Source organism: Pipistrellus kuhlii, unplaced genomic scaffold (genome assembly GCF_014108245.1).
Source record: "Pipistrellus kuhlii isolate mPipKuh1 unplaced genomic scaffold, mPipKuh1.p scaffold_m20_p_55, whole genome shotgun sequence".
NCBI classification, from domain to species: Eukaryota; Metazoa; Chordata; class Mammalia; order Chiroptera; family Vespertilionidae; genus Pipistrellus; species Pipistrellus kuhlii.
Genome location: NW_023425557.1, coordinates 1,486,326 through 1,496,268, shown reverse-complemented (window position 1 = coordinate 1,496,268; position 9,943 = coordinate 1,486,326). Strand labels below are relative to the sequence as shown.

General features: G+C 63.8%; 1 protein-coding gene across 1 annotated transcript; it reads right to left on the bottom strand.

Moving 5' to 3' along the window:
* Positions 1-7,343: 7,343 nt before the first annotated feature.
* Positions 7,344-9,943, bottom strand: IRF2BP1 (interferon regulatory factor 2 binding protein 1). Its single transcript, XM_036416445.2, has one exon. The coding sequence runs from the start codon at positions 9,512-9,514 to the stop codon at positions 7,745-7,747; it is 1,770 nt and encodes a 589-aa protein (XP_036272338.1). The 5' UTR covers positions 9,515-9,943; the 3' UTR covers positions 7,344-7,744.

Sequence of the window (9,943 nt, the reverse complement as noted above, 5' to 3'; positions counted from 1 at the left end):
CCCGGATTGCTCCTTCCTGCCCCAGGAGCCGGCCGCCTCTGGGGGAGGGGCCCGGGAGGCATCGACCTGACCTTTGGCTCCTCGCTGTCCCTGACCCCAAGGACAGTTTGCTCACCGATAGCAGCCCCCGCAGAGCAGGGCCAGGGCTGTGGGGGGAGGTGGCTGTGCAGGGACCAAGGCCACGTCCCCACCCCCGCTCCGGACACACACCTCGCCTCGGCTCAGCTCGGAGGCCCGGGCGGCTCAGTTTGGGGTTAAGCTGTGGAGGAGGAGGGACGAGCAAGGTGTTAATGGAAGGAGACTGTGTTGGCGCCTGTGTGTGCCTGTGCCCGAAGGCCTCTGGGTCCCCATATGTCCCCAGTATGTCTATTGGGGTCACCATTGTGTCTATTATCTATTGTTTCTATCTCAAAAGGGTGTTGGTTTGTATGTCTGTGCCTACCTTGCCGTGTGCTTACTACGGGTGCCCTAGGACGGCGGTCGGCAAACTGCGGCTCGCCAGCCACGTGCGGCTCTTTGGCCCCTGGAGTGTGGCTCTTCCACAAAATGCCACGGCCTGGGCGAGTCTATGTTGAAGACGTGGCATTAGAAGAAGTTTAAGTTTAAAAAATGGGGCTCTCCAAAGAAATCACAATCGTTGTCCTGTTGCTATTCGGCTCTGTGGACGAATGAGTTTGCCGACCACTGGGCTAGGCTATCAGACTCGTGTGTGTGTGTGTGTGCGTGTGTGGTATGTGTTTCTCTGTTAGGAGTGTATGACTGTGCTGTGTTTCATGTGTACCTGTGTCAGCATCTGTCTGTCTGCTTGTGCTTACATATCATGGCTGTGTGCTGGGCGCTGTCCCTGCTGTACAGAGGGTCGGCTGGCCCTGGCGTGTGTCTGTCGCTCTCGCAGGCGGGGGTGTGGGGAAGGAGCTGGGTCCTTCGGCCACGGAGGGCCCCTGGGGGCCCCTGGCTTGGGGCCTGGGTCTCTGTTCCTCCAGGCCTCTGGGTGTCTGTTCCTGCCTCGGCTCTGAGACTGAGGTCTGTCACTCCCGTGTTCTGGGACATGGCTCTCCGACCCGCGGTGGCCGCTGACAGCCCTGGTTTCATGGGGCAGAAACCCAGCCGGGCTGGGGAGGGCCTGGGCCGAGGTCACGGGCCAGCCGGGAGCAGGTGGGCACGGTTGTTTGAAATGGTGTTTTCTAGTTCCCATTTGTCTTCTTTGGTCATGGGTTCTGTCACTCGTCCATGTGTTCAGTCTCTCAAAGACCAGAGGCCGTCTCTTTATCCGTGTGTGTGTGTGTGTGTGTGTGTGTCAAGTCTCTCCCAGTTTCTGTGCCCATCTGTCTCTGAATGTCATCTCTCTCTGTGGCAGGGCGTCCCTAAGCTTCTCTCTGTGCCTTTATCTCTGCCCCTTGTTTGTTTGTTTGTTTGTTTGCTTTTTTTTAAATGTTCGCTTACTCTCTCTCTACATCTGTCTCTCATATGGTCTGCCTCTCTGTCTCTCTCTGTCTCTCTGTCTCTCTCTCATTCTCTCATGGCTTTCCCTCTGTCCCTCCTCCGGGCCTCTGGGTCTTTCCTTTTCTTTCTCGGGGACTTCCTTTTCTATCTCGGGGTCCACCTCCCCCCACTCCTCCTTTGGATCTGGCCTCTCCCCCCCTCTGGTCTCCCTCTCCCAGCTCCCGAAGTTTCCGCTTCTACCTGCCACCTCGCCCAGGCCGGGCCCTCTATTTCTGTCGCTGTGCCCGCCCTGCCCTGCCGGCTGCGTGTCACCCCCGCCCCCTGCCGTGCTGGCTCCCTGTCAGTCGTCCCTGCAGCCTCTGTCCTGGGCAGGCTGGGGAATTCCTCCCGGTTCCTGGAAAAAACAACTGGGGCCGAGAGAAAGGCCCTCAGTCTCCCCGGGCGCCTGCCCCCCTCCCTCAGGCCTGGGGGTCTCTCCCAGAGTCGGCCGGCCTGAGGCAGGAAGCCCTGCGGTTTCTGGCTTCTCCCAGGCGGCCTCCGGATCTGGCCCCCGCCCCCCGGCCAACAGCCCAAATATTATTCCGCAGGAGGAGCCGGTGGCAGCGGGAGGAGGCCCAGGCTGAAAGAGGCTTTCAGGGCGGCCAGGCCTGGGGCTTCCTGTCCCCAGGCTCGGGCCTCAGGCCGCCCCTGTGGGGACCTCAGGTGGCCGGAGAGGCGGGTGTTGTTGTAGGGTCCCGGGTGGAGGGTGGGGCCACCCGTCAGGGTGTCTAGTGGCCACCGGTTCGGCTGGCGTGGGCAGGTGTGACCCCCACCCCAGGGACAGCCGGCTGACGTCCAGCGTGGAAAAGTACCATGGCCAGACGTGGGATGCATGGACAGACACGAGGACGCCAGGGGTCGGGGATGGAGGGATGGTGGCCATGCGGACCCAGAGAAGCCGGGGACCCAGACACAGTTGGTGGGCCTGAGGCGACACGGTCCAAAGGAGGGGCCTGTGGGGGGAGACGGAGGGCCAGGGTGGGTCCAGGCGGTGGGCCGAGGGCCATCTGCATCAGAAGACAGGACGTGACCATGGCAACAGTAATAGCCACGAGGGCCAGGGCTCCCCATGTCAGGCCTGTGGGAACCTGTTCCTGGAGATGGATCTGGAGGTGGGAAGAGAAGGAGGGATGTGCCCCCAACCACACAGGTAGTAAGAGTCAGGTAGCTGGGACTTGAACCCAGACCGTCTGGCAGACTCAGTGCCCCTGACCGCCAAGCTGTTCTAGAGCCTGGGAGGGGCAACAGCAGCCAGGGGGGCCCTGGGGTCTCCAGCCCTCACACAGTCACCCCATCACAACCGGCTGCAAGGGGGGGGCACACTCTGGAAGCTAGGCATGCAGGCAGTGTACGAGTGTTCACATGCATGTCCGTGTCAGTGTGTCATGGGATGTCACACATGTATCCTGGTGTCAGGTTGTGTCATTGTGCCTCTATGGGTTTGTGTGTTCACTCTGTGATGTGTCTCGGGTCCCCATGCTAGCGTGCGTCGAGTGTGCCTGTCTGTGTCTGTGTCGGTGTCCGTCCGTGGGTTGCTGTAGGTGTTGCTGTGTTTGTCACTCTGTCTGCGCGTGTCCCTGTCCTGTCCTTGTCTTTTGTGTGTCTGTGACAGAGGGTCTTTGTCTCTGTCTCTGACACTCTGGGTTCCTATATCTGTCTCTGTGTGTCACTATGTCTGTCCCTCGATGTGTCACCATCTACCCAGGTGTCACCGCGTTACTCACCGCCCAGGCCACAGGTGGGCGTGGCGGGCCCAGTGGTGCCAGCGCTGGGGCCCACCCCATCCCACCCTCCATGGGCCAGGCCGGACGCCTGTTTGCAGAGCCTGCCCCAGGTAAACACCGAGATCCGGAACCCGAGGGCCACCTCCCTCACCTCCGCCCTGCCCCTCCGCCTGCCCCGGACTGGGCTGGACCAAACTGCCGGTGCCCCCACACCGGAGATGTGCCCTCCCTCCCCCCCTCTTAGTCACCAGCCTCCCCAAGCCCCAGCCTCGGCCCCGTCCTGTCTGCCTGCTCCTGTGTGTGCGTCTCTGGCTGTCTGCTGGCCTCTCTGTCCCTCCTCCCCTCACCTGGGTCTCTCTGGCTCTGCCTCTCTCTAGAACGACTGTGTCTGCATTCTGTCACTGCCCTTCTCCCTTTTCTGTCTTCTCAGTGAAGTCCGATTTCTCCGTCTCCACTCAGGCCAGGTCAGACGCTGGTTCTCTGTGCCTCTCTCTTCTCATACTTTGTAAGTTTTGCTCTCTCCTTCTGTCGCTGTCCCTCTCAGTCCCAGCCTCTATTCCTGTCTCTGAGCCCCCAGCCATGACAGGCGCAGGCTTCTGCCATGCCCAGGCCGCTGAGGGAAGTGTGCAGCTCCAGCCCACTAGGATATGTGCATATATATATATATATTCACACACACACACACACACACACACACATATAAAGGTATATGTACGTATTATTTATATCTGTACCCGGGGGCAGAGGGCAGACACTGGGGCCTTTGTGTAGCTGCTGCCCGCTGCCTGCCTGCCTGCCACTCCTCTCCCTTCGTCCCTGCCGCCCGCCCGCCTCCCCCCACCCCCACCCCCCCGCACAGAAAGGTTCCTGTGGGGCCTGCCAGCTTCCTCTGCCTGAGGTGTGAGTGGGCACACCACGGGTGAGGCGGGTGGGCGGGGGGCCTGGGGGATTTTTCCAGCTTCAGGGAAGCTTTCCGGGTGGGGAGGGCTCTCGGAGAAACGGGGCTTCTCGGCCGGGCTGCCGGCTGTGTCTGCTGTCCTTGGGTGTCCCCGGGGAGCCTGTCCGTTCACCTAACGTCACTCTGACTTTTTCTGGGCCGGTCTGGGTCTCACCCTGCCACTGAGCATGTGTGCTAGGGCCTGTATTGAACCCTGGAGGCGTAGGTAAATGAGATGCCCCCGGATTCTTTGCCATTTCTGTCTCGTTGGCTCTGTCCTTCTCTCAATGCTGGAGACCCCTCTACCTGTTCAAGAAAAATCCAAAGTCCTTACCATGGCCCTACAGCCGGCCCTCCGGCCCCCACGCCCCCTCACTGTCCCTTTGCCATCGCTGCCCCGGCCGCATGGAACAAACCAGGGCCTTTGTACACGCTGCTCCCCCAGATTCCTCCTGGCTCACCCCGTTACCTCCTTCCGTTCTTAGCGCCGTCTTCTCGGTGAGCCTTCCCTCCCTTCCTCCCTCTTGAAATAGCAACCCCCATCGTTCTCTATCCCTTTCCTCTGGCTTATTATTTTTTAATTCTTACCCGAGGATCTGTGTATTGATTCCAGTGAGAGAGGAACATCGATTGATTGGTTTCCTCCAGTTGGGAATCAAACCCTCAACCTTTTTGGTGTTTGGGACACGATGCTCCAACTGACTGAGCCACGGCTGTCCCATTTGCTGGGTCCGCCTGTACCTCTCACCCGGATGTCAGCTCCGGGAGAGTAGGGACTGCATCTGGTCCCGGCTGTGTTCACAGCACCCAGCTCGGGGTCTGGCCCTCGGTGGGCACTGTACACACTGACGGGAGGGGACAGGCCCTGAGCTGCGGGGACACAGTGGTGACTTCACTGTTTTCTGTCTCCTCATGGGCCAGCCTCCTCCTCTGCCAGGTCAAACCCTGGGCCTCTCTCTGCCTCTCTCCTCTTATACTTCGTAAGCTTCTCTCTCTCCCTCTGTCACTGTCCCTCTCAGCCCCAGCCTCTATTTCTATGTCTCTGAGCCCACAGCCACAACAGGGGCAGGGCTGGGAGATGAGAAGTGTCAGGACCCAGAAATGCCACCTGATGCAGCCTGGAGGTCCGGGAGGGCTTCCTGGAGGAGGTGTCAGCTGAGCTGAGACCTGGCGGGGGAGGAGTTGGCCAGGCCTTTGCAGGGGACCAAGGGACCAAAACAGATGGAGCCTGTCCTTCACAAAGCTCCATTCTGTCCCCGCTGCACAGAACTCTCCAGCTCAATCCTGCTCCTCGGTTTCACAGGGTGTCCATCTCACTGGCTCTTTATCCCTCTCCCAACCTTAGTCTCTCTTTCCCTCCTTCTATCTTTATTGTGCGCCAGGCTATTTCTCTTCTGGAAATATCCATGGACCTGGACATTCTGCTCCTTTTTTCTGAAGTTCGTTTCTGCCTCACCCTCACCTCAGAGGGTCTCTTGAGCTCTCCTGGTCCCTCGAGGTGTGCCTTCTCTCAGGGAGCTGGTCTCTGCATCTCCCTGCCACCTGCTGTCTCCCCCGCCCCCCCCCCCCCACGTCTCTTTTGTGTGTCTTTAAGAGCCTGGTCACCTCCTCATGATCCCCAAATACATCCAGCTCCCCTTCACTCTGGACCCACCCTGGTGTGGGGGGGAGGGGGGCCGATCCAGCCCCTCACACCCACACAGGTCAGGTCCTGTTAATGGTTAACCCACCTCTATCTAGAATACACACACCGACCAGGCTGGGGGTGACTCCCCTGCCCCCCCACCCACCCACCAGCTGTTCTTAAAGGACCAGGTGTCCTCCACAGCTCTTTGGCCCCGCGGAGAAGGAGGGCCCTGGTGTTTGGAGCCCTGAGGATGGGGGAGGGGAGCTGCCCAGTGCCTGCGTCTGCAGAGCTGTGTCCGGGAGGCCACGAGATGGCCAGGAGGGGTGCATAAGCAGGGAGCTCCATCCAGTCTCACTTGCCCTGGGCTTATCACCTGGTGTATTTAACCAGGGGTGGTTTTCCCAGCCCTGCCCAGAGCCCAGGCTGGCAGTGCCAGGGTGACTGAACACCTGAGACCTGATGGCTGGGGGAGGGGGAGGGAACCCTCAGTCCAAGAACTGGGGGTTTGAGCTCAAGGTGTAGACCCTCCTCCTCCTCCCCCCCAATATCTGGAGGTTGGGGCATATGGTCTGCAAGATGTGTGTGTGCGACACCTGAGTGACCCAGGTCCGAATGTTAGGCTTTTCCAGATTTAGTGACTAACACCTGGCCTGAGTTGGGGCAACTGTGGGTCTCAGTGTGAGACAGGGCTGCTCAGTGGCAAGACTACCATCCCCCAACTGTCCACCTCCTAGCCTTTGAGCCCGGCATCCCCCCTCCCCTCCCCGGAATTGCCACTTCAGGGTCACAGGGGAGGCCGATGGGGTGGGGGCTGGGCTTCTGGGGCTGCCCCTTCCCCTTAACCCCTACCTTGCCACAGCCTGCTCAGGCCCTGCCCCCTGACGTCAGCGAGCAGGAAGTCCTAGTTAATGATCAGCCCACCTGACAGGTGCGGGATAAGGCCTGGCACATCAGAGGCAGCCGCCAGAGGGAAGGGGAATGGGGGGGGGAGCATGGGGGGCGGTGCTTTCCCCCTGCCGGTGAGTGTTCTAGGATGGCCCCCCTTGAGGCTGGTCTCCCCGGATGCACCCGAGGAGCCAGTTCGGGTTTCCCAGGCGCCTGCCTCTTGCGCCCCAGGAGGCCAGCAGCAGCCAGCGTGCTTCCAAGGACCCCGTTAGTGACCCACGGAAGTCCGTCTCCTTCATGGAAGTCCCTCTAGCGATCTTGCCCAATTCTGACTCTGCCCGCAAGCCTCGCTCCCATCCCTCCTAAAAGCCTCCTGATGCACCTCCCCTCCCCTCACGGGCAGGCAGAGTCCTCCCCCCTATATCCTCGGTAAATACGGGGGAAGCTCCGGAAAAGAAACCCAATCCCCAAGCGTGGCGATGGCTCCCATGCCGCAGCCATCTCCCCGCAGCCTGTCCTGTCATCTGAAAAGCAGGCGGTGACCAGGGGCGGGCATTTGCCAGGCTCGCCAGTGGGCCTGCCTGGGCGAAGAGCGACACCTGGAGGACACAAGCAGCATCCTCCCTGCAGGGCCAGTCCCGTCCCAAAGAGGGCGCAGCAGCTCACACACTGAGGGACCACGAAGGAAAAGAAACCCACGTTTCGGTTTATTGAAGGGGGACAGGGGGCAGGAGAGGGAGCGATAAATGCTTTTGCTTCATTGATAAGAGCGACAAGTCCAGGAGGCCCTTCTCCAGGAGGAAGGGGCCGCCTCTTCCCCAACTACGAGCAGCAGCGAAGCCAAGCGGAGGAGGGGAAAGGGAAACCGGAGGGGCCGAGGGACCCCGAACACCGCCCTCAGACAGAGGCCACGGCTTTCTCCCCCCACCCTCAACGCGTGTACCCCAGGGGACCCCGTGGGAGGAGGACGGGAGTATGTACACGGGCGGGGGGGGGGGGGCACTGGGCTGGGGAGGGGAGGGAATAACTTATCCGCAGCAGCGGTGGGTGGCCAGGGGGCAGGGGCAGCAGGCTGGTGGCCGTGGTGGTCTAGGGGTCCCGTTCTTTCTTAACCTTGATGTCTCCGGCGAGGATGGTGGCGATCTCCCCCTGCATGAAGGCCCAGGGGACAGAGGAGCCCACCAGCGGGCACTTCTCTCCGCTGGGGCAGTACACCTCGCCGGCAGGGCCCTGCGCCTTGATGAACTCTCTGGAGCAGGGGAAGCAGAACTTGTGTCCGGGCACGGAGGGGCACTGGACGAAGTGGGTGTCTTCCAGCCGCTCCCGGCACAGCGTGCAGCACAGCGGGGCTCCGGGGGTGGCCCCGGTGCCGCCGCCGCCCCCGCTGACGGCTTCTGCCCCGGTGGTGGGGCTGACTTCGGCATCCCCGTTTCGGGCCACCAGGCGATGCTGGGCTACGGGCTGGGCCGTGGAGGAGGCCGCGGGGCTGGCACCCCCCGCGCGCCCAGGGCCGCCGCCCCCGCTGGGGTCCTTGGGGGAGTGGCCCAGGGCTTCAGCCACATTCTTCAGGGCGGCGATGGGCGAGGGCATCCCGGGGGTCTCGGCAGAGTACGGACCGCCGGGGGCCACCCAGTGTCGCTGCTGCTGCTCCTCGCTGGTCATCTTCCCGGCCGCCTCGCCCTCGGGCTCAGGGGACGCCTTGCGGCGGCGGGTGGCGGGCGCCAGGTTGCGGGACGGGGCCCTCGGGGGCGGGCCGCACAGGGCTGCGGGGGCCGGCTCGGGGTACTGCTGGGGCAGGGCCTCGGCCGGGGCGGGCTCCCGGAAGCTCCGGACGCCGTCGGTGAGCAGCTCTCCTAGCTGGCGCCACTCCCCCGAGCCGTGCCGGCGCTCGTACTCGAGGTACTTGAAGCCCGAGGAGGCCAGGGCCTTGCCCGGCTCGCGCAGGGCATCGTGAAACATCTGGCGGGCCACGGCCAGGACGCCCGCGTACACGTTGCCGGAGCCGCAGGGATACTCGGTGAAGAGCTTCAGCTCAAACTCGTAGCCCGGCGGGCGGGCGGCGGCGTCGAAGGCGAACACCCGGCCCACCAGCCCGTGATCCTTCTTGAAGCGGACGTTGAAGGGGGCGCAGGCGGACAGCGCCAGCAGCTGCTCCCGCACAGCTTTCGGGCGGCCGTGCCACTCCTCCGCCCTGCCCCGCATGGCCTCGTTCAGTTCCGCCAGGCAGTCCGCATTCCTCTGCTGCTTCTCCTTCTCGAAATCGGAGCCGAAGATCGGGCGGGCAGGGCTCAAGCCCGGTGCCAGGGTGAGAGCTCGGCTTCCCAGGCCGGTCACCGCAGCTGCCAGCAGCCCGGGGGGCACCAAGCCGGGCATGGAGCCAAGCAAGGCCCTTCTCGCCCCCTCCACCACCACGGCGTCCTCGCGGCCCAGCCCGTTGGCCAGGCGGGACCCCAGCGTGTACTCCAGGGCGGGCGAGGGCAGCGGGAGGCGGCCGGACGAGGTGGCCCTGTCGTAGCGGTCCTGGCCCGAGGTGCTGCCGCCGGCCCCCGAGGGCTGGGCCTGGGCCTGCGGCGGCGGCAGCTGGGGTCCCTGTGCGGCGGCGGCGGCGGCGGCAGAAACCAGGTCCTTGGAGGTGGGGTGCTTGAGGGCCGGGGGCCCCGGGGAGCGGCCCTCGGGGAGCACGTGGCTGCGCTTGAGCTGGCGGGCGGCGTCGATGAGCAGCTCGATGCGGTCCGCGCCCTCAAAGTTCACGCAGCCGCGGCACACGGCCTCGCTGAAGTCCCACACCATGGCCCACGGCATCTTGGGCAGGTCGCACAGGTAGCACCACTGGCGGCGGGACGCCTGCACCGACGCCATGGCCCCCCGCGCGCGCGCGCGCGCCGCCCGGCCCCCGCGCTCCACCCGCCGCCGCCGGCGTTCGATCCGCCGCCGCCGCCGCCGCGGTCGACGACGACGCTCCTTCTAGTCGCGTCCCCGGGAAGCGCGAGCCGCAGTCGGGCCTCGGGCTCGGCCTCCCCGCGGATCCAGGCCCGGCCCCCCTTCCCCGCCCCCTGGGCCCTAAGCCTTTTTCCTCACTCCCGCCTCCTCGGAAAGGCAGACACAGAGGCGCGTCGGCGCCCCCGTCCGGTCCGGGCTCCGGGGCCGAGGCGCGCACAGCTGGGGCCCGGGGATGGGCCGCGGGTGCCGCCGCCGCCCTCAGGCTCCCGCCGCTCGCGTCGCTTTCGCCGCCGCCACCACTGCAACGGCCGCCGCCGCCGCCGCCTCCACCTTCTTCTGCCCCAGAGG